Source organism: Zosterops lateralis (genome assembly GCF_965231275.1).
Source record: "Zosterops lateralis genome assembly, chromosome: 1".
NCBI classification, from domain to species: Eukaryota; Metazoa; Chordata; class Aves; order Passeriformes; family Zosteropidae; genus Zosterops; species Zosterops lateralis.
In genome coordinates, this window is record NC_139762.1 from 7,368,355 (window position 1) to 7,392,692 (window position 24,338).

At 43.0% G+C, this 24,338-nt stretch overlaps 1 protein-coding gene across 4 annotated transcripts in view; it reads right to left on the minus strand.

Annotated features, from left to right (window-relative positions):
* Nucleotides 1–24,338, minus strand: part of PRKAG2 (protein kinase AMP-activated non-catalytic subunit gamma 2) — a 210,851-nt gene that overhangs the window by 54,889 nt on the left and 131,624 nt on the right. For all 4 annotated transcript variants that reach the window (XM_083866373.1, XM_083866375.1, XM_083866374.1 and 1 more), the window contains one exon: nucleotides 12,212–12,426. In XM_083866373.1, coding sequence (XP_083722499.1) covers nucleotides 12,212–12,426 — 215 coding nt within the window. The remainder of the gene's footprint in view (nucleotides 1–12,211; nucleotides 12,427–24,338) is intronic.

Sequence of the window (24,338 nt, forward strand, 5' to 3'; positions counted from 1 at the left end):
GTTCTTTGAAATAGGACCAACCTCTCATCACACTCAGGGGCTCAGTTAAGAGCAAGGGGGAATTATTGCTGGAGAGAGCTGCAGCAATCAGGTACTAAGCATGATTATAGTAGCTATTTTCTTGGGAAAAATGTACATCTAAAACAAACAAACATAAGATACTACTAATGGTAAAACACAGGTAAGCATTCACTAATTTAAAGTGAATGGGAAAGAGGAAAGTGAGCCCACATCGATGTGTGTCTTCATTTGCTGGCATTGAATACAGGATTATTTGTGTTAGTTAAAGTTATGCACTTACTTAAGTACTTTAGCTGGATTGAGGCCAGAGTACTGATGAGTAATCTGCAGAACCGAGGCCACTGAGAATAACAAATGAAAAAAAAAAATACTCAGAGCCAAATCTGATTTAAATGAACACATTTACTATCTACCATTTTGTTCTCTTCATCTTAGTGTTATATTTCAAAGCTCAGCCATGAGTAGTGGCTTCACTGAGTGAACATTTATTACACCAGCTTTCAGTGATATTTTTTAAACTTAAAATGAAACACGTTCCCCCTAAAAAAGCCTGAAATTAGTTGATATGACACTTGGGGCTCGAGTAAATATGACAAAATTGTAGCAACCTAATTGTAGTCTCATCAAAATGTGAATTTAGAATCACTGAATGGTTTGGGTCAGAAGGGACCTTAAAGATCATTTTGTTCCAACCCTTTGCCCTGGTCAGGGACACCTTCCACTAGACCAGGTGGGCTCAAAGCCCCATCCACCTTGGCCTAGAACACTTTCAGACATGGGGAGTCCACAGCTTCAAGCCCAGTGCCTCACCACCCTTACAATAAAAAATTTCTTCCTAAAATCTATTCTAAACCTTCCCTCCTTCAGCTCAAGTACATTTCCCCCTGTCCAATCACTACATGTCATTGTGAAAAGTCTCTCTCCTGCTTTCTTGTAGCACCTTAAGGCACTTGAAAGTTCTCTAAAGGTCTCCCTGAAGCTCTCTCCTCTCCATCCTGAGCAGCCCCAGCTCTCCCAGACTGTCATTTTTATGACCATCAGCAATTCTGAAAGGCTGAAATCAGATCTGTTGAACCTGGACACCAGATGTAGGGCAGAGTGACAAAGGTAGTTTTCTGAGAAATACAGACAACCTTCAGCTCAGAGCTGAGTCACCCTCAATAAAACTTCAAAAAATTTGCATAGACCTGAACTGAACAAATAACTCCGTGGCATGAGCTGCTGTGCCACAAGGTGCAGGTAAACTGCAGCTAAACAGAAAATGAGCAGCTGCTACAGGTGGCCACTTTCTGCAGTGCTCATCACACTGAGGATCCCAGGAGGGCTCCAGAAGGAGCTTTTGGAAGCTCTCTCAAAGGGCCAGGCAAAGATAATGATGTATTTTTTTCAGTGCAGTTCTAGGAGGACTTTGAGCACTGAGGACTTGTAGCACTTGGGGCTTGTGTGTTTGCATTAGATTTCAAGCCCACTTCACAGGTGACAAACTTGAGGCATGAGTGCTATCAGGTGCCCCACTAAGGCTTTGAGGTCTGTTATCTCACAGTAGCTGCTATTATACACAAACAAAACAATATATTAATAAACTTCCTTCAACATAGAGACTATAGTGGGCGTGTAATCTCCAAGTAAATTATTTTTTGACTAAAAGCTGTTTTTCAGATGGCAGGGAATGTGCATAGCTTGAGAAACCTAAGCCTCCTCCTGAATTTATTCCAGATCTACTGCTGATCACTCCAGGCCTCGTTTTTGTGCACCTCTTCTTTTTTTTTTTTCTTATGCACAAAAGAAATCTGCAATGACAGCAACACACAGTGGATACCTTCCTTCTGCCGTGCCTCTTTCCCTTTTCACAGCCTCTTAACTACATCCTTCCCTCATTCCAGGTACACTGGAACCAGATCTGGAACTGGATCAGTGAAAGCAGATGGTGCTCAGTGCTGCTTCTGTGGTTTGATGCCCTCTGGAAGGACTGAAACAAGGGCTGTGCTGGGCAAGAAGCGTATCAAGCACATGAGCCCAACGTTTCATGACTACAAACAAGATCATAAAGGGACATGCAAACAGTGGTAAGGCTTTGCCCTGTATTCCAGGAAGTAGAATTGAAAAAAATTGAAATTAGTTCCACACTGAGGACCAGGGACACACCTCCAGCAAGGCAGCCACCACACTCATGTTCTTGCAGAGCTGGTGGAGATGCAGATACAAAGGTTCATTCATGGGCAGTGGGTGTGGATATGATATCCACTTTCACTGTGGATATGACAAATGCTGGATTCACAGCACAGCACATAACCCTAGATGCAGATTGAGTCTGTAGCTAAATGTCTGGAAGAGCTGAAATTATTTCTTGACATGCCTCCCTGGGGCTCAGGAGAGCAGCCAACTTCACGGTGATCTTTTGTGTAAATCTTGATGTGCTCTGAAAACATGAGGGCTTGCTGGCCACAGTTACAGCCTGCAGTATAAAGGCCTGTTGCTACAAACTTTAAGCACAACAGATTCTATCTCTGGTTAGCTTATCTTAAACCACTTGCAGCTCCTGTTAAAAAAAAATCTGAGTTAGGTAGAATTTTTTAAATGTATTTATCACTATAACATTTCTGTGTAGTCCCATTTTTTTATAAATGGGAAACTGAGGCACTGAGAAACCGAATAACCTAGGGCTGCACGAGTGATCTCTGATGGGGCAGGTGGTTGCAGCCAGGTCTCTCTGATCAGCTATTGGCACTATTTTTCTCCTCTTCAAACTCTTGCTTTCCTTAATGACTCTGCAACTGAAACATCCATTGTATTCCAAGATTTTTTTTCCCTGAAATAGCAGCAGCCAAATCCTCGAGGGCATGAGAAAAAGAAGGTTGAAGAAAGCAACCGTATCTTCATAGTGCAACCTCTGTACCCATAAAATCTTTGATGATGGAAGAAACTACTTGGTGACCAGTTTATATTATATAATAGCCATGCCCTCATGGCATACTCCAGGAAAAAAATGTTGTGTACTTTCTGTGCAACAATTTTGTATAAAGAATTGTGTGGCCAGCAGTACCAGGGAAATGATTGTCCCTTTGTAGTCAGCACAGGTGAGGTCACACCCCAAGCTCTGTGTCCAGTTCTCAGCTCACAACAAGAAAGACATTGAGGGGCTGGAGCGTGTCCAGACAAGGGCAACAGAGCTGGAGAAAGGTCTAGAGAGTGAGTTCTCTCAGCAGCAGATGAGGGAGCTGGGGCTTTTAGCCTGGAGACAAAGAGGCCCAGGGGAGACCTTCTCACTCTCTGCAGCTCCTGACAGGAGGGTGCAGCCAGGTGGGGGTCAGGCTCTGCTTCTGGGAAACAGTGACAGGACAAGAGGCCATAGCCCCAAGGTGCACGAGGGGAGGTTCAGTTTAGACATCAGGAGGAATTTCTCCATGGTAAGGGTTGTTAAACACTGGAGTGGAGCCCAAGGAGGTGGCAGAGTCACCATCCCTGGAAGTGGCACTCAGTGATCACTGAAAGGTTGGACTCAATGATCTTAGAGGTCTTTTCCAGCCTGAATGATTCTGTGATTCTGTATTCCTCACAGTGCTTCCTAAGAGATCAGCTTTGGCATGTCCTGATCCTGTGTGCAGGATGTCTGTTGGGATTTACTTTTGTGCAGTTGTTTCTGGCAGGCTCAAGGGAAAGGGGTAGGAAAGGGGTCAGGTATCTTCTCTCATAAGCCAAGTCTCCATCAGTAGCTGTTCCCATTTACACAAAGAGCTTTATCCTGAGGTAGGACACACCATTAATGTTTCCAAGTAAATACAATCCTGACCCTCAAAGAAATGCCAGACACACAACAGCAGGCAGATAGCAGTCTTCCAGCTGCTGCCCTCCCTGCCACTCACTCAGCAGCAGTTTTCCATTGTCATTAAAAGCTCCTCTCCTCTCCTCTCCTCTCCTCTCCTCTCCTCTCCTCTCCTCTCCTCTCCTCTCCTCTCCTCTCCTCTCCTCTCCTCTCCTCTCCTCTCCTCTCCTCTCCTCTCCTCTCCTCTCCTCTCCTCTCCTCTCCTCTCCTCTCCTCTCCTCTCCCTTAGTTTTTTTAAACATTTAATATTTTCCTCAACTTTTTTCATCCTCTGTCCTTCAGCTTCCTTTCTCATATTCAGTACCTGCTGTTGTAATTTTAAAATATTTTAATAAACCATAAAAATTGCACAAAGACCCTGATCGAGCAAAGTGACTTGAAACACAGCTTTAAGTGCTCCAGTAGCGTTGACTCCAACAGAGCTTCCACTGTGCTTAAATCCAACCACACATTTAAGTGTTTTCCTGGATCAAGGCCATCACCACACTGACATCAGCCAGAACAAAACAGCACCTGAGATTCAGCAACATAAATACATAGCAACCCCAACCAAACCCAGTGCTGTAACCTTCAGATTACCTTTCCTCAGAGCCTTCTGTCATTGCTAACTTTGCTAACTCTGTTATGGCTACATAACTGAGTTAGAATAGACTCTCTTCTGCAAGCATGCACTGGGAGTAGTGTTTGGGAACAACCCAATGCTTCCTTATGGTTTTGGAATTTGCCTGGCCTGCTTTGCTAGCTCAGGCTCTTGGACAATAAGGTTCCCAGGGCAAAAAGCATCTTTATTTTTCTGCTTGAATCGTATGTGCTCATATACCACAAAATAGTAATTAGTAACTTTCTGTTCAGAGGTACAAGGAAGAAGATTCTCTACATAGCACAGATGCCAGGGCTTGTGCAGTTGTAAGTGAAAAAGTATGATAGATCAAAATGTCAAAAGTCCAACATTAGCACTGGCACTTTACTGTAACCCTAAATATGCAAAAAGACTAAAGTAATCCCTCCCCTTCAGAATTCTGCTCCCTCCCTTTCTTTTGCTAACCTTCTGTCTCCATTGCTTTTTCTCTTTTATTCTCTGTTGATTACTTCACTGGTTTACACCTCAGTTTATGACTCCCATATAATTGGAGCCTTGTTCTCTGTTAATCATAAAATAAGATTATGCACACCTTGGGCCCTGTACAAATCATTATTGTCTTCCTACAAATGTCTTCCACATGGCCCCACCCTCGGTTCCAGCTGAGAACTGAGCTGCTGTTGTGAACAAGCTCAAAGAATAAATATTTTGCATTCATTGCACCAGCACAATGGAAACATTTTTCCAGGCTGCTGCCAAGATGGTATCTAGTCCTCCTCTGACTCAGCAGCCCATGCAGCTGACTTTCAAATGGCCAAACTTGCTTGATTGTAATCTTAAAAGAAAAAAAAACACACAACAACCAGCTGCATTTTTAAAGAGCTGTTTTGCTCTCCTCTTGCACAAGCAGGTAGTGACACTATAAAATGTGAAACTGGAAGAAAGAAGCCAAACAGGAGTGAGCCCTTTTTGTAATGTCCCCTTTATTTCTTCCAACTTCACCAGTTTATTTCATCCAGTCAGAGAAAGGGACTGGGGAATGTTGTGAGGAAGTGACAAAGGAATATGACTGCTTCATGCAGAAAATTTCCTCCTGGTATCAACCAACCTTTTACATTCTTTAAAGGTCTGTTGGCCATTAAAGACGCTGTGTCTAAAAATAAAATATAGACAAAACTGGGTTAAGAGAGATGAACATGACTAGGAATTCTAAGAGTTCCCTTCCATAAGCATTTTTTCATTATTCTTAGGTCACTTTCCCTCTGTTCCAATCCAGAAGCAGGAAAGGTGCAACCAAACAGGTTCAAAGATGCTTCTCTCTCCTCCATTCTCATGGGAAAACTTTGCTCTATAATCCCTACTGCTTTGTGAATAAACAGCCCTGATGGTGAATAATTTTAGTGTTCCAAAACTGTCCAAATACAGCTGGTGAGGAACTGTCAGTCACCCTGCATGAAACTGCAGCTTTATATTAAATCACAGAGTAGGCATCCGGCTTCTAATCACTGATGGAGGTTACTCCTACCAGAAGTTCTGATCTTCTAAGCAGAATAACAGGATGCTTATTAAATTAACAAGTCTAAAATTCCAAATAAACTGTGCCATGAGAAATCAGTTCAATGGGTAAAATGAGGCTGTCCCTCCAGCACCCTCTTACATCATGGTACTTAACCAAAAGATATCTATTTATATAGACACACGAGGCCAGATCCTTAGGTTTAGCCTTTTTATACCATGCATAGTGCAGGATTTAGGCTGATAAAAGTAATTTAGGTTTAAGCTACTAACTCTGTCTTCAGGGTGCTGGGGTCATGATTTTGGTACCAATGAGTATCTTAAAAAAGCCCCAGAGATGCTCTGGTTTTAATTGCCTTAGCTACTTATAGCCTTATGAGAGCTGTCAAAGCAGCTGAGAATTGATTGGACTCAGCATTCTGGCTATTCATCCTTTCCATCTTGCCTTCCTCCTTTTGATCTAGGACTAGGAGGAACAGGAATTGTAGGACTTCATGTCATTAAAATAAATTCTCCACTGAGTCAACCCATAGATAGTTGATTAAATTATTTCTGTAGCTGCAGAAAAAGCCACAAGTTGACACAGACACACATTTCCTTAGGGCAGAAAAAATAATCTTTATGCAATAAAATCTCTCTGCATTGTAAGATTGATTGCACAAATCTGGACACTGCAACCAGAATATAAATATATGAGGACACCAGTGTTTCAGGAGGCTGTGGTTGAATTTTTTTTCTTTTAAAACAAGTAAGTAGCTTTAAAAAAAAACAAAACAACAAATTAATCAATATAAAAGGGATAGCAAGATGCTTTTTGCATATTCTATAATGTGAGAAAAACACCAAATGGGATACAAAAGACTAATAGGGAGAAAGTGAAGTGAGGAAGCAGAATATTAATAAAATGGGAACTGTAATTAAAAAGTAGCATGATATAGCTGAAGCTTTCTATTTTTGCAAAGTTCAGATTCATTTATTCTTTATGTCCCACTAAATCTCACTATGGACTTTCCAACCATATTAATTATTTCTCCTAGGAACTTATATTTGATTCAGTGGAGCCACCATCATGCTCTGTTCAAAGGAGATTGAAATCAAATCAGGTGGGCTCCAGACATTTTCCCAGCAGTATTTTCATAATTGTTGTCGGGTTCATCACAGAGTGATTCCTTTACTAGGTTTGCAACTAATTAGTTATGTGCCCACTATTGGAGAAATATTTTAAATTTAAACACATTTTCACATGTATAGCAACAGCTCCCATAAGGAAAAAGGATTAAACAAGGATAGCTGGTTACAGCCCATGGGATCTCTTAGGGAACACAATCACCTCCCAGGAGTGCTGCTATTAAGGCACTTAAAAGGAGCCTGGACACACCAGCACTGCCAGAGCTTTGTCACTGGTAAATGACAGCCTTTGGAGCTCTAATTTTGGTGATCAGTTTACTGTGGTGTGAATCACAGCTGAATCACAGTAATGTCTTGGCACTCTCATACATTGCCTTAAACCACACAAATACTGAAATAAAGAGTTCTGGTACATTGGAAAACTGGATTCCCTTTTTTTGTTTTTTTTTCTTACCCTGTACTTTTTTTTTTTTTTTTTTTTTTTTTTTTTTTAAGAAAACCTCAGAATCAAAGAACACTTTTCTGTTCTCTTCATCAGATTTCAATCTCTTTACTCACCCAGCAGATTATGGAGCTCTGATGGGTGGTATGGCTCTTTGGAGAGAGCCAAACCAAAGGACCTGCTGCACACATCCTGGTTCCCAGGCTCCTTGCCAGCACAGGGTGTGATGTAACAGCCTCTCTCTCACGCTGAACAAGTTAACAGCCCTGTTTGGGAGTTTACTACATTTTGGCTAAGAAGCAGCATGAATAGCTTTGCGGGGAAGCGCTACTGTTTAACAAGCGAGTAGCTGCAGGAACAATCTGGTTTCTCCCTTTTTTCCAGGACTGGAAGAGAGTCCCAGCTGTACTTCACATCTCTCCTCTCCCATATGCTGGAGCAGCAAGGAGTGCACAATGAATACAGACCAGGCTCCCTTCTTGTGTGCTCTGTCTGCAGCTTTAACAGGACTCACTCACACAAGCTAAGAGCAAGTCCCTCACTACCTTCTGGCAGACTTTTCCTCTTGTTAAGAACCTTCTGGGAAATTACTTGGCTTGGAAGTTATTTGAAGGACAGTGGCTCACTACACAATAATATGGAAAGGACCATTTGTAGGTATGTTCTGCTTTTGTCACTTGTGAGCAGAGGAAGCCCCAGCCTCATTTTCCACCAAAAGAGACCTCAAAGGCAACTCTCCAGTTGCAACTCTCCTTTGAGTTACAACTCTCCTCCTTCTGGCCCGGGCTCCTCTCATGCTGGGAAAGGGGAAACCAGGAGATGAGGTACCACAGCAATTCTTGTGTTTGCAGGAATATCTGTGCTATTTTCACAGTGTCTTATGCATCAAGGGAAGAAGAAAGGATGAAAGAAAAGGATACAACCACATAATGCCCAACGTGCCACATTCCACCTCAAACTCCGGACAAGGTGGAAACAGGGCAAACAGGTTCCTTACCGAATCTGCAACCTCTCTGCATTCCTTTCATGGTTCGTAATGTCACACTAGAGAAGAGTTATCATTTACCACTTACTGCCTGAAGGTTACACCATCCAAACAACACAAGGCCAAAGTACAGAGTCGTGAACTGCATTGTGAGAAATCAAATTGCTCCTTTGCCGTTTAATGCAGCACACAGTGATCTTTAGGCACAGCTTTGATCTCTTATCAGCTGAATTTCTCATTGTAACCTTCTAACTCAGCCACTGGGAACACTTACACATGCAGGGGAGAGCCTGGCAGAGCTGCTGCAGTGGTGTGTGACAGCCCCAGCACTCCCAGCTTGGGGCATCTGAGGAATGCCTGGATCAAAAATGCAGCACCTGGAGTCAATCCCTTCCTTCAGAGCCATCCCCAGAGGTTCCTCAGCCCCCTGGGGATCTGATTCATCCCCTGCAAAGGCCTCTCTGGGGGATGCAGAGACAACTGGAGCTACTGTACTCCCAGCTTAAGCAGCTCAGAGAGGTTTCTAAAGTTAGGTGGGATAAATCCAGACCTTGGTGATTACCACAGGCACCCATTTAGCATGAGGTTAATTGCTTAGCTTTGTGTACTCTGTTGAGGTGATACTTGCTGAAGGAGGATCCTCCTCTCTCAGGAACTGTCTCCCACTATTTATTTCCCTCCCCAGAACTGAAGGCTTAAAAATCACATGAAAATACCCACTTTTGGAAGTGCTACTACAACATGAAAAGTTTTGGTTACATCTGCTGGGAAATAAGTATTTTTATTCTTCCCTCCATGCCTTCTCTCTTACTGAACAGATTTGACCATTCTGCACCTGACTCTCTGTAAAAAACAATTTCAAAACGAGCTTCAAATGCCATTAATTATAAAAAGGGGTTTAAATGAATTCCAAGTCCTGATTCTATATATCTTCTTATCCTTATCTGTTCTTCTAGTTTGTTGTTTTGTTTGGGTTTTTTTTTTGCAAATAATATTTCCAGGTCTGGGCCTATGGGTTCCTCTTTCCTACTGCAATATATTTAGCAATCATGAATAATTTATAATAGTTCTGGGGTCTCACACATTATCATTACCAGTTAAGCAATGTGATAAGTAAATGAGATTTAAGTTGACAGAGCCCTGTAGATAAGAGTCAACTTCTCATTTCAGATGACAACTAGAAGTTTCCATATCATTGAACTGATCACCTCACAGCATGGCCACTATGAAACCATTTACCATAAAATTCATAGTGTGTTTTTAAAATAACTGAAATTGTTCTGCCAGCAAATAGTGATGCATATATCCCTAAAGAAGAAACTGAGTTTGCCTCTTACAGGTCTGCTTATGGCACATGATTGTGAAATGATGTATTTATTAACACACAGCTCAGAATAAATGAAATGTTTGAAATACAGTACTCAAATCAAAAATGTTTTTCTACTGCTGTTGTATTTGCAAAGGAATGTTGGGTCAATAATTTGCAGGGATCAAAATACACAACAGTGCTGAGAGAACACTCATCAGCTTCAGATTCATATCCTTCGGCAGGAATTCAGCCTTTCCCTCAGTTTCTCCTTCTAGAAGAGAATGGCAAATCTAATCTCTCTTTCCAGTCTCTGTTGAAAATTAAACATCCAGAGCTTTGTTCCTCACTGATCTCTGGCTGCTGACATTTACTGCCAAGTAAACCAAATCCCTAATGATTCACTGGCAGCCCTGCACTGCTCTCAGACATAAATGAGCACAGAGGGTACCAGTCAACCAGGTGCTACAAATCTCATGTATTTCTGTATCTTCTGAACAGGAGAGAATTGAGTCCAGCATTCTGAGTTACCCCTCAGACTCTCTCTTGTACATATATACAACCACAACTGTTCATAAAAACCTGCTGAGAATTCTGTTTCTTTATTCTGGCATCTTCTACTCAACTTCATGTTGTCTGAATCAGCAAATAATCAAAAACAAAACAAACTTTTCAGTCTTTCAGTCAGTGGAATGTGCTAAGATTATGCTGTTTCTTCACTTCTATTCTAACAGGTACAAAAGACTCCTCTGTAGCTGCATAACACAGATGAACACATTCATATGCAAATAATATGACTGATTTTGACTAAAACCTACCCAAAATATTTTTGTATCCTACAAACCCTTGGGTTAAATAATTTCTGTATCCCAAGAATATACTGACATGGAAAGGCAGTGAGCTGGCTCCAGAAAGGTTACTGCTGGAGTTCTCTAACTATAAATGTAGAACTTATTTTATTTGATATTTTAATAATTTACTTTTGCATAGCAAAAGTCTGTAATTTGTAGGGAGAGTTTGGCTTTCTTGATCTAAAAAAAACCAAAGTTTGGCTACTGTTAGAACAGGATGTAACAAACAATGAATGAAAACTGCCATTAATTATAAGAACAAATAGTTACAACCCATCCATGAAAAAATTATGTTGAAAATCAGAGACTTCCTAACCTTTACAGAAGGGGCCCCCAAAATAGGGCAGGTGCTTTATGGGATGTGTATGAATGACTTGAAAGTTGTACATGAACTCTGATCCAGGACCCAAATGCTCTCAGCATCACAACAGCTGCTGCTGCTACTGGAGGTGCCTCACACAAAAGCAGAAAGGTTTTGGGATTGCTGTGTTACTGTGTTCAGATCTGGAACAGCTTTCCCATGGGTGAGTGGGAGGAAACTTCCTGCTTTTAAATAAATTACTGAGAACTGAAATGAAACAGAACTTGTAGCTGTTCAACAGAGCAACTGACCTCATGAACCTGTATGCCCTTTGCAGTTTTAGATTTCTAGGTACAAAAAATGTTGAAGATTTTATATTTTGGAAGGAAAAAAAAAAGGAAGAAAAGCTGGGCAAGGCAGATGCAGGGTAGTTTACTCTGGTGACAGACCATGGTCTGCTGGCTCCATGAGTCAGAGGAATGGAAAGATACAGGGAATGTGAAGTAAATAACACAAAAGGAAAAGGGGGCAAAAAGGCAGAGGAGAAAGAAAAGGAGGGTGATGCCTCTGAGACTCAGGCTGGCCAAGGGACAAGGGAGGAGGTGCAGAACTGTGCAGCACTGGAGAAAATCAGAGGCTGGAATTCAGGTGTTCCCAGAACTGCTGAGTTCATGAATTACCCAGAGCTAGAAGAAACCACTCTTATAAAGATACCTTTGCTCTGTGGGAGGCTGGATAAATGCCCTGGTAGTGCTGCCCTTCTTTTTCTACTTTCTGAGCTGGGGCAGGAGGTGTGCTATCAACTTGTGCTATTAGTCACCAGCTGTCCCAATCATCTCAGACTCCAGAGGCAGCAGGAACTCAGAATCCCTACAGCTCAGACTGTGAATTTCCTTATTATATGCTCTCTTTGGCTGCCAACTCTCTCATCAGCTCTTCTTAAGGGAGATAAAAGACAATCCTAAATAAAATGTTATCCATCTCTGGGGTGGCATCTCAGTAGTGTATCCTGGGATCAGAAGCCATTGCAAAACTCACTTTGAAAGTAGTGCAAAGATTAGTTATTTGGGTAAAACAGAAGGGAGCCACCACCTTTGCATTGCCACTGCTCTCTCAGCCAAACTGAAGTAAACTGAAGTAAAAGGCCCTACGGCATGGACACACACACTGCAGCCCATCAGCTGTAGCACAAGACACAGTCCACACACCCACAACCCTGCACATTTCCCAGTGGAAAACTGGACACAAGCTTTACTTACTGGTTTTGAGGTAGCACAGGGAGCTGGTGTCATGATGGGAGGCTTGGCTGCACTTTGAGATGGAGGCAGAGAAAATCTCTGCCCTGTGTCCGGAGGCGAGGAACACTGAATCCGTGTTTCCAGTCTCTCAGGCTCATGTTTATAGGATTCAAGAGGAAACGTGGGCTGCTTGGTCACTTGTGTTGGGGTAGATGGAGAAGAGGAGAGGCTAGAGGCTGTGAACAACAATAATGGTCAAAGATCAGTTCAGGTGAAAAGCAGAGGGGGATCTCAGCTTTACAGAAATCCTGTAGTTTTTCATCACATTTCCCCAAACTAAAAGTAGGGATCTCACCTCCTTGTTTGTGAAAGGGATTCTGTGCCCGGCCATTAAAACTCTTTTAAGCTGGTTGAACTGTCTGATCCACTACAGGGAGGCACAGTGGCAGGATGAGAGTGCTGGAGGTTTGTGCTGTATTAACCTGCTGTCTGATTGCTTATTTCTAAAATGACACTCAGCACGGGTATTACTTTATTGTTGTCATTTTAATACTCCTGTGAGTCTCAGGATTACCTTTATCTCATGGCACATGGCTCAAATCCTTTAATGGTTCCTTTTTCTTATTTTTCATAATTTTAATAGTATTTCAGCCAGCAGGTAAAATACAATGAGGAGGAGAGACAAAAAGGAACAGGGCATATTTCTCCTGAGGTTCAGTTTGCTTTCTGTAAAGCTCCTGTACAGCCTTTGTACAAACTAAAATTGTTTTCAGCTGCCTTTGAGGAGAAAGATTGATCTTATCTTTTGCCAAAAATCAGTGTCATTAGCAGACAATTTCTCTTCTGAGCACCCTGTTTTTATTTGACACGTGTACGTACCCCAGCTGTATTTTTGGTTACGTTCCTAGGGCAGCTCTGAATTGTGAACAAACAGACTTAAACTGTGTTTATTACCCAATTGAGAACCTGCAGACATCCACCACTAGTCAGAAAATTCAGGTTCCAACATCTGTGTTTCTGGTGCCATGAACATCAGCAAACCAAGGATGGTTCTCTGGTGTCAGTACAAATCAGGACAGACTTAAATGCATAAAAACCATGAGGCTGAACTGGGATATGTATTTTTAACTGGGCTGTAGGACCTCTGAATTTGGCTCATTTCTTGCACTTCCATAGATTTGTGTAGAGGATCAGTTAGTCCAAACAGGACTCAAACCCATCAGAAGAGAGCAGATTAAGGAGAATAAAATCCCAGCCACACAAAGGAGTGTTGGAGAACACAGTGTTGCATTTTCATGGTAAGTCTGGCTCCTTGGTGTGAGCTTTCAGGGCTCAACCAGAGATTATTGCACCAGAGGTTCTTCCCTAAGTTCCTAGACTTGGAACACTGGACATCCAACAACTCAGGGAGGGATCTATTACTTGAAGAAACTATTACTCCTGACATATCTGGGGAAGAGTTAGCATATTCTGTGTTTAAAGGAATTAACATGTAATATGGGTAACTGTTCTTTACCTATTATTCCTCTTTGAAAACAACCTTTCTTGATGGCATTTACATAATAAGAGACTTAACTCTATAATAATAGAGTCACTCAACATGAAACCTGCAAAATAATTAGGCTGTTATATGTTTTATTAATAGTGGGTTTAGTGGTACAGAGTACTGTATTTATTTCTTTCAAAGAAAATCTTAATTCTCACTGATAACTTTTAGCTTTGCTGGAATCAAAAAGGACCCCCTACTCAGTCCCTATCTTTGGTCCTTTTCAAACTTGCATCTGGACTTCCATTTAATTTGATTTTTAGAGAGCCCTGCAGCTCTGCCAGTCAAGCAGCAATCCCAGAGGCCCAGAGGAGACTGGGGTTGGGGGCAGGTACAGGTGTTGGCTGATGTGACATGCCAAGGAGTGAGACAAGAGTAACCACCCCGGCATTTTGAATGTCCTCAACCCCTGCTCATTTCAGGGGGGCTGGAGAGTGTGTTCCATTTCCTTAAGGATTGAAAGGACACCTAACTTGCCTTGGTCAGTTCTTGCTTAAAGACAAATTTAAATAAGCAGTTCTGGGGAAAGATGCTCCTCTGTTTTTATGGACCAAATGTTCCCTGAGTGCTCAGACTGGTAGTTGAGATAGCTGTAATCGATACAAATGAAAAACCACTAAAAGGGAGAAAAACACCATTAAGATCCTAAAGTCTTGCTGCTGGGATGTGTTCATTGTGTGCTAATGTATCCAGCAAGTCCACAAGAACCATTTCCAGTGCCCAGAGGCTCTGCCAGAAGAGCTTTTACCAGACATACAGAAACCACACACTCAGCAGCCGGGCAAGGCTGGCCTGCCAAGGGCAGAGGAGACATCTGTAGGACACGGGGACATGTGGATCAAAGGGGACCACGGAGGGAACATCTCTTACATCCTGTGAAAACTACTGTCACCTCAGCACAGACATGTAACAGCCAGAGCAGGACAGACAGCATGGTTTCCATCTTATTCATGGTGGTGAATCTCCTCTTGGATGCCAGCCTTGGATATTTGGCATGAGATTTTATGGATGAAGAGCATCTGTGACTCCAGCACACTGAGCCTTAGAACTGTTTGTTCAACCAGGCACTTCAAACATCAAGTACTCACTGTGAGGCACAGCCTAATACATCTGAGATTCAATTTAACTGTGACTCAGTTTCTGCACAGAGTTGGAGGGAAAAATATAATTATTTTGCAGGGTACTTGATAAAATTAATGTAATTAGGCTTTTCAATATTTTAGAAGCCTACCTTATAGCATTATTGTGGTATCTATGTTATTTACATTTGTACAATACTGAGACTGAAGTCATAATCACATAGGAAATGCTAATTTTTTAATGAATATTACAGCAAAATACTTTTGGCTGCTGTGATATAACCTAACACTCTAAACTCTATGAAGCTTTTTATAAAAGGCTTCCACATCAAAGAAGGAAAACCTATAATATATCTCCAGAGCAAAATCATTTCAGGAGTTACAGGACTTTGTATTAACTTTAGTCCTATTGGACTGACAACAGCAGCACTGGTGTAAATATGTTATTTGTACATGCAGTCGGTGCCCTGCTCTACTACAGCTGAAGGAATCCAGTGAAGATATAACTCTATCCCATAGCTAAAACCAGCTTATTTGGGAGAATGTACTTAAAACAATTAAGGAGGGAAAACCAGACAATTCAGGATTCTTCTACACTGAAGCTGAAACAATTCACTATGTATGTAGGATTTGGAGGAAGAAACAAACACTGGCTACAAACCCTACTAGTTCTGGTAACAATATGAACAAAATGTGGTGTTGTCATGTTATGAAACTAAATAGCTGTCCCTTTTTGTATAGCACAAAAAAATTTAGAAAAAAAATTTAAAAAGAGAGAAAAAGGTCTAGCAGATTGGTTGCTGTGTCTCTGGCTAATAAAAGGGTTTGTCCTTTGGGGTTGGAACTGGATTATCTGTAAGGTCTCTTCCAACCCAAAACATTTGATGATTCAATGATTCTGTATTTCCTATTGATTAACCCTATCCAGTTCTGAAACAATCTGAGAGTTTTGCTTTGTTCTGATTCATTCTCACATTACCTTTCTTGGGACAAAACAAGAGCAAAGAAAGAGGATAACTTTGTGATCGCCAAATGATGAATCATAAGTACTAACATTTGCATAACTGATTATGCATATGAATAAGAATATTCATGAGGTTCACATGAATATGTGGTTCAAAACAACTTTCATATTACAACTTTACATGGAATGTGTATGTGAGATCCTAACAGGACTAAAAAGCACTAGACTTTGATCAGAATGGGGCTGTCTCCAGCTGCCTTCCCCCTGTGACAGGGACAGCACACAGGGATGGCCCAGCACTCAGTTCTGTGCCCCTGTTTGAGCCATTTTAGCTGGGATCGAGCTACACATCATGGGTTGGATGCAAAAGCCCCAAGGAAGCACTGCTGGAATTGCAGTGCCCACATCTTTGGCTCAAACCACACCCAGCACCAGCTGGTACCGAGCTGGGCACAGACACACAGAACCAATGTTGCTCCCTTCACTTTTTTTCTCTGGGTATTTACAACAATTTCTCCTAAATAAAGGCCTTATTTTGTACAGCATTAAGTTTTACTCTGGGGCATTCTGATCCAAACCAGCCCTTCACTGAGACATAACAGGAAAGGATGAAGAGCTGTGTTGTCATCCGTGTACTCCCAAGGGAAGAAGGGTGGATGCCCTCCAACATTTCCTGCATTCCCAGGGTGACACCCACAATGAGTTCTGTCACCTACATTTCATGCCTGACCTGGCAGGATGCATCTGGTGGTTTCTGGGAGGAAGGATGCTCACAGCCCAGTGATTCCTGCCTAAGCCTCCCTTTTCATCAACTCTTTTCCAGAAAGAAAAACAGCTGCTGCTCTCATGAACGTTCGGAGCCACCTGTCCCATAGGATGCTGGAAGGGATTTCAGGGATGTGCTAACATTCCTAAACAGAGGTTTGGCTTCAGGGGGACAGTAATAGAGTGGTAAAGGTTTGAGGGCCCTAAGGATGGAGCCAGCAGCCTGCCCTCAAGCTTTTACATCTCTGTGCCTAAGTTGCTGAAACTGGAGAGAGTTACTGGCCCTGAAAATGAAACCACTCTTTGCACTTTCCCTACAAATCACACTTCGGTATTCTCTCATCCTGTACCTGATAAAGCAAAATATTAACACTGCTAATGCATAAAGCTGTGGCTAAAACAGTTTTCCGAGTTTATATATAGGGACATACTAATTTACCATTTAGACTGAAACTTCTCAGAAAGAAAGAAAGAAAGAAAGAAAGAGAAATGAAAAAAAACCCCCAAAAATCTAAACAAAAACCAAAACAAAACCCAAAAGGAATTTCCATTTGCAGTGTCTCCATGTGCCACTTTTTGTCTTGACTCTTTCCCAGGACAACACTGTCCTTTCATTTACATTCTCAGCTGGCAGTGAAACAGAGAAGGCTGCAGGCTGTGGCTGCTGAATTTTAAGTACCCTGCAGCACAAGTGAATCTGAGTTGAGCTGCTGGTTCATTAAGCTGATTCACTCTTCAGACACAATACTATGTTAATTCTGACACATAAGCAAATCAATGCAAATTATGTGAAATGAGGTTTAATGCCACTTAATGGCAGTAAAGCTCTGAAATCATCAGCAGGTAGATGGCTACTGCCTGTTTCCATCCAAACAGTACTGGTGACATTGGCACTAAATGTTGTAAAATACCCGTTAGTTTAAAAAATAATAAATTAAGTCTGAAGAGTAAATCTGAAGAGTTCTTGTACCAAAAAATAGCATGGATACTGCCCAGGAAATTTCCTGTTTTATCTAACATTGTCGCTTGCACACCACTTCAGGTGCCTCCCACCATATAAGAATTACAGCTCCTATTCTTGAACCCTACAGCTTTTGTCTGTGATTGACACTGCATCCCCCATATAATGGCCAGGCCTTCCAGCCCTTCCAAGCTCCCTGGTTCCAGCTGAGCAGCATCTATCCCAGCTGCATTAGCAAACACATTTGTTTCTATCTTACTGAAACAGCTCCCTAGCTTTCCATGCAGAGGGTACACCACTCGGTGGGAAGCTTTTTGTTTTCAAAAACACATTTCTGATGTTTTCATGAATCAGAGAAAGAGGAAAAAATACACCTCTGAAGTAATTAAAATATCATATGCTGTCTGAAAATTTCACAGGAAAAGGTATATTTTTGCAACCTAAAAAAAAAATCCAGAAAAAAGCGAATTTATTTATAGTAGTTTGAATATAGTAAGGAAAACCACTTCTTAAGTGGTCTCAGCCACAGAAATATCTGAAAGCTCCAGCCTTTGCTTCAGATGCTATTTCACTTTGTAAAACCAAAGACAAAGGCCCACTGGTATCCAGAATTCAGCCTGTTCCACTCCACTTGTGGTCTATTTATGTGCTGAGACCACACTTGTATCTGTGGAATCTGCAATGTAACACCTTTTCCTCATAAAAATGAGAAAATCAGAAGCTGAAGAGTTGAATTAGCAAAGTTTTGAGAATTATTCTTCTTTCTGAAGATCTCTGAAGGCCCCTTTATGAGGAAAGGCTGATTTGGAGATACTCTTGGCTGTATCCTTTAAAAAAGACGATGCTGAATCCTTAAAGGGGTTTCCTGCAGATCTGTCCTGCAATGATGATTAGCCAGAGGATCTTCCATCTTGCCCAGAACCACAGACTGGTTATCTTACATTTGTTAAATATACTAGTCAAATCTGGAGAGGCTTGACATATTATGTCAGCTCATAAGGCAATAAACACATGAGACCCAAGATCAGAAATCCTGGTGGAGACCACCCCTCCCAACGGGCCTTTTCTAGTTCTCGTTGGCAGCAAGATTCCAGCCTGGCTTCGAACTACTAATTTTCTGCCAATGCTTCTCCTTTGTCTTGCAAATACTGGAGAAAAGACCACGGCCAAATAATTCAGAGCAAAGAAAGGGGAATCACTCACAAGCTTGATGGCAAAGAATGGCTTTTTTTTGAGACGGCCAAATGCACATTCCATTGCTGCTCGACAGCCTGACAGGTGATGAATGAAGAGATCCTGGTAATGGTTGAGGTAGTCACTGAACAAGTGCCTGGGCTGGCACGAATAATTAACTCGGCATGGTAATTATACTGAGAGACTCAGCACCAAGGCTTGGTCAGACACCAGATGGCTGCGGCCAAGACTCAGAGTCAGAAGCACAGACAACGTGTTCCTTGCCAGCACAAGTGCCGGGGAGGGGAGGGGAGGGGAGGGGAGGGGAGGGGAGGGGAGGGGAGGGGAGGGGAGGGGAGGGGAGGGGAGGGGAGGGAAGGGAAGGGAAGGGAAGGGAAGGGAAGGGAAGGGAAGGGAAGGGAAGGGAAGGGAAGGGAAGGGAAGGGAAGGGAAGGGAAGGGAAGGGAAGGGAAGGGAAGGGAAGGGAAGGGAAGGGAAGGGAAGGGAAGGGAAGGGAAGGGAAGGGAAGGGAAGGGAAGGGAAGGGAAGGGAAGGGAAGGGAAGGGAAGGGAAGGGAAGGGAAGGGAAGTCCCCGCTGCCTTCCTAGCGCCCCGGCCGCCGGTACCGCTGCTGGTTAGAGCCGGCTGCTGGGAGGAACAACGCCTACAGCGGGACGCCTTTATTTACCTAATACACCACCTGGCATTTAAACTTTCACTGAGTACTTTGTGTTCAGAGCCCTTAATGAAATAACTTTTGTTTTCTATTTTAGCAAAGAGGCTGGCTGCTCAGGCGGGCATTTAACAGCGCTCTCCACATTAACCTCTATTGTCCTACCCAGGCTTTCTTCTGTTCTGAGCCAAGCTGAGCTAAATGCTCCCGTGCCATTACAGTCGCAGTCTTTGGAGACACTTTGGTGGCCAGCACTGTCTGTCCCTCCATCACCCTGCCGGCTGCCAGAACTGCTTTCTGCCTCTCTCCGTGGCTTTGCACAGCAAAGCTCCCAAAGCACAGCCACCATCATCATGTTCTGCTTTTGGGAGAACCCCAAAGTTCTTCACGGACAGACGGGGAAACAGAGCCCCAGCCCTAAAGGGTTTGCATTTTGACAGGCAAAGGAAAAGAGGAGGAAAATTAGAAGGGAAAAGTGGGAGGAGGAATGCTGCATGCACAGTATATAAAGATAAGTTTGGAAGCAATTACTTACTTGCTCTGATGCTTAACTTCACATTTAGGGATTTCATATTTAATCACTGCACTAAACGTCAGCTTTTTGAAAGCAGCTGCTTGAGGGGTTGCAGAACAGGGTAGGTTGTTGCTTCACCTATGATTTATGATCCATCCAGTCTAAAATTTTTTAAAAATGAGATAACTGAGGTAAAGACTTGCTTGCAATAAAACAGTGCCTTAACCACGTACCTTATTTCTGTAACACTAAAGCAGAGGAAAACCCCATGGAATCGAAAAAAAGCCGCAAACATTTTACAAATATGTCATTAGAGGTGCAAGCTGATGAAAAGAACAGTCTAAATAAGAGTCTGCAGAACCCCACTGAAATCCCTGTGGGTGATTTCATCTGCACAGTACATTCACTTGCTGTGTAACCCAGAGACAGAATATTAATGCACATAAAGACCAGTAGGACATCTATTTGCAGGGTAGGCATGACAGCTCCAGGGCTGGTGCCAGGGGAACATGCATTGTACTGTGGATATAACTAAAGGCTGTGATCACACTGTGACACTTCCCGAGGTTGGGAATAGCAGGATTATTAGGCTATCAGAGCACAGACTTCAGGACTCAGGCCCCGGGACCTGTTCTCTATTTAATTTATCAGTTTATGTTATAGCCTCAGGTTCCTACTCTTGCAGTGAATAGGATCGCTCCAGAGGTGCCAGTAATAGCACCAGAGGTACAGCTGGAATGCCAGTCTGGCAGCACAGTTTAATTTTGTTTATTTTCTGCAATGTTTACAAGGGCATTGAGGTGCGAGTAATTAAATATTTGCAAAGTACTCCGAATCCTCAGGAAAGCTGTAGCTAAAGAAAGAAGCCATAATTTGACATTTCTTTGCTTCTGATACTAATTTTTTAAACCTTATTTTCTTATTTTATTAAAAGGAAAGAAAAATCTCTCATTCTAGCTCCTTTCAAAATTCAGCAAGAGTCCAGGCACTGCTTCAGCCTGTGGCATTTGCCTCTTCCCACTGTGTCTGAGTCAGACCTGTGCCTCATCATAATTCCTCTCTTGCTAACCTGGGAATTAATCTTTTTGTGCACATATGGCATGGCAGAGACAACGCAGTGCTCTCTAGCACACCTACCAAAGCCTTCTGAAGAAATAACTAATGACTTCATGGCTCTTGTTTGATTGAAAATAAATTGCTGTGGGACTGCTCCTGCTCCTTATGCCACTTGGTAGTATAATTTCCATTGCCTTAGTTGGTACTGGATGGTGCTTTTAGCAGAACATTAGTGCAGTAAAGGGCTGCTTTCTCTAGACACCAGCCAGCACAGAACTTCCCCTCCCCTTCCCTTGAAATGATCCATGCAGCACCAGCTTTCTTCTGCCTTTCACAATTAGATCTCAAGGTGATGTGGATGACAAAGAACCTCAGGCCTCCGTCCTTCTGGTTAGTTCTAAATCAGACTGGTTTTCCAGTGCAGTACAAACACTCCTCCTGGCACAGGCAGGCAGCAGTGGGAAAGGGGCCAGGAACAAAAGCAGAATCACTTTGTGCAGTGGCATTGCTGGCGTTTACCCCTGGAAGTGTACAGGAAACTATAGCCCAGGTTCTCCTGTGGGACAGAGTTGTCCATCTAGGATTTGGCTGAGGGCACAAGGGAGGAAAAAAGAGAGAAGATAACTGCACAGCCATGCACCAAAACCATAACTATATCAACACCCTGAACTGGGGATGTGCTTATCAACCACAGGCAAGTCCATGCTGCCCATACATGAGGAATCAGTTGCCATCTTATTTTCATTTCCCAGCACAGAAACTGTGTAAGATTAAAATCAAATTAAGCCCTTTCACAGAATTACAGAATCACAGAATCACAGAATGTGTAGGTAGGAAGAGACTTTCAAGATTATCGAGTCCAACCCAGCCCTAACACCTCAACTAGATCATGGCATTGAGTGCCACATCCAGTCTTTTTTTAAACACATCCAGGGATGGTGACTCCACCACCTCCCTGGACAGACTATTCCAGTATTTAATCACTCTTCCCAAGAAAAACTTCTTCCTAATATCCAACCTATATTTCCCCGTCCTCTTGCTGTGACTCTCCTCAGTCTTACCAATAAAGTATTGTTATAATACCCAGAAATGAAATGAGGCTGATGAGCAGAAATATCACATCTGTGCATTTGGTGGAGCCAGGAAGTACCCCAAGAAGCTACCCAAGGGTTACCAGAAGATATCCTACAGAGTTTTAGATGCTGGTGTTGCCACAGCTGTGAAGTCAAACAGGCTAAGCTATTGTGCTACCTGCCCAAGAGAGCCATGGACACTTGGGCCCATCCTACTTAAGGAGTTCAGCCAGAAATTAATTTTACATAATGAACTTTGTTAACATAAGCCTAAAGGGAATTTCAAACATACCTGGATAAATATCAGTTACATGGAATGAAGAAAAACTTCACTTTGGATGTTCAATGATCCTGTCAAGTAAAACACCATCATCTTATTCTTCTTACCTGCCCATTCAAACTCATGGGAGTTTCAGTGATGTCCATTGCATTGGATCAACCAACACCTGGTGCAATTTCATATCTCTGTTGCCAAGTGTTTCTATTGTCTGCCACACTTCTGATATTTCTGCACCAACTACAGGGCACAGGGTTGGCCTGTGCCTTCCCAGCCATGTAGGCTTTCTTCACTCCTGACCTGCCTCCTTCTTCTTCAGACCAACCATCTCCTCTCCCCTCCATGTTTCCTGCTAAAATGTCATATCTGACTCTCCATTTCAGGACCAGTACAGACTGAGGCTACGAGAATAAGTTAGGGGAATTCCTCAAACATTTACTTTTTTCTTGCAATTTCATCTTCAACATGCAGGCTCATTTAGACCTTTCTCCTCCACTTGCCAAGTCAACAGAGTGCCTGCAAGACCAGCCCCCAAAACCATGCCTTTTTTTGCTAGGCTGCCCAACAGATTACAGCCGATACCTCCTCTCAACACCCAGCCCTGTGGTGCTGCAAACCTCTGGCAGGAAAGAGCACGAGAGCCCTTTTGGCAGAGTGCATTTTCCCAAGGGCTAGTCAGGCAGTTTGCATCTCCAGGAAATCCTTCCCCTCCCCTGTCATCCAACCCCAGCTTCACCCCACAGCCCATCCCAGGTCACTATTACACCATGCCTCCAGCAGATGATAAAGTCACATTCCTGGCTTGTTCTACTCCCCAGAGCTGTCATCCTGCTATAAGGCAAATAAAAATACAGGAGCCAAAAGAACTCGGCATGTTGAGAATGAATACCTCAACAGCAGGCTTGTTGGAGCAGAGGACACCTCCATGCCAGAGATTCCCCTGGCTCAGTGGGAAATGTGATATATTTGAGCAGGTCTATCCCTGTCCTTTCATTCTGCTCCTCTCCATCACCCCAGTCCTCATCTTTTGCAGGTGTCTCCCTAAGTCTCCAGAGACTTTGATCCCATTCCTGCACACCAGCATCAGCTGTGGACAGGCAGTTCACACTGACACACCAACCCAGCCTCATTTCCCACTCAAGTAAATACTCCAAAGTGGGGTATGGATTTTACAGCATCACTTCAGTCCTTGGACTCAGGAAGGCTGAGCCATGCCCCTCACAGCCAGCCAGGAGGACTGGCACACTGGAAGCTGCAGCAGCCAGGCAAAGCCAGCAGCCATAAAAATCATAAAAAGTGAACAGACTGTTTGATGTTTCCTTTGCATCAGGATAAAACTTGGCCCATCTCCAAGAAGATACATTTGTAGAGGCTCTTCCTTGAAGTTTGCTGCCTCTCTGACTATGGACAACACAGTATCCAAAATCGTGGGCACCAGAGACACAGACAAAGTCTACAACATGAATGTTAAGATACTAAAACGGGGGCAATTGCAGGAGAGTTCTGACTTGCAATTGTGCCAGAGAAAAGAACCATGGACAGGACAGCTCTTAAGTATCTGTTTCCCACCCGAGATGGATCAGTAAGAAAGCCACACTGATTACTCACTAAGCTCTGCATTAGAGGGCAGCCTGTGGGCAGAGGTTGGACTGCCTGCCCTGCTGTCTTCTGTAACTCTGCAGTGGTCAAGGAAAGGAAATGCACAGAAGACTTGTAAGCTCTTCTAGTTAAGGCTTTAATCCTGTGAGAATCTGTGCACACAGGAGAGGGGCTTCAGAGGAAGGGGTGAGGAAGGGACCTGAGGCAGGACCAGATCTCCTGAGGAAGGGATGACTCCACCAGCCAGGACCAGATGGAGCAATTGGTGAGGCTGCTGCGACAGCCCTGGCAGAGCCACTCAAATGCTGCTCTTCAGCTTGGAGCAGATGATTACTCCACCCCACCACCCTGCCCACTGAGACAGCTGGAAACAGGCAGGGGTCAGGGCTTCAAACCTGGAAGAAAGTCCATTCAACCTAAACCCTTCTGAAGAGCAGAAGGTCTCTTCACAGGACACGTGTGATCCCAG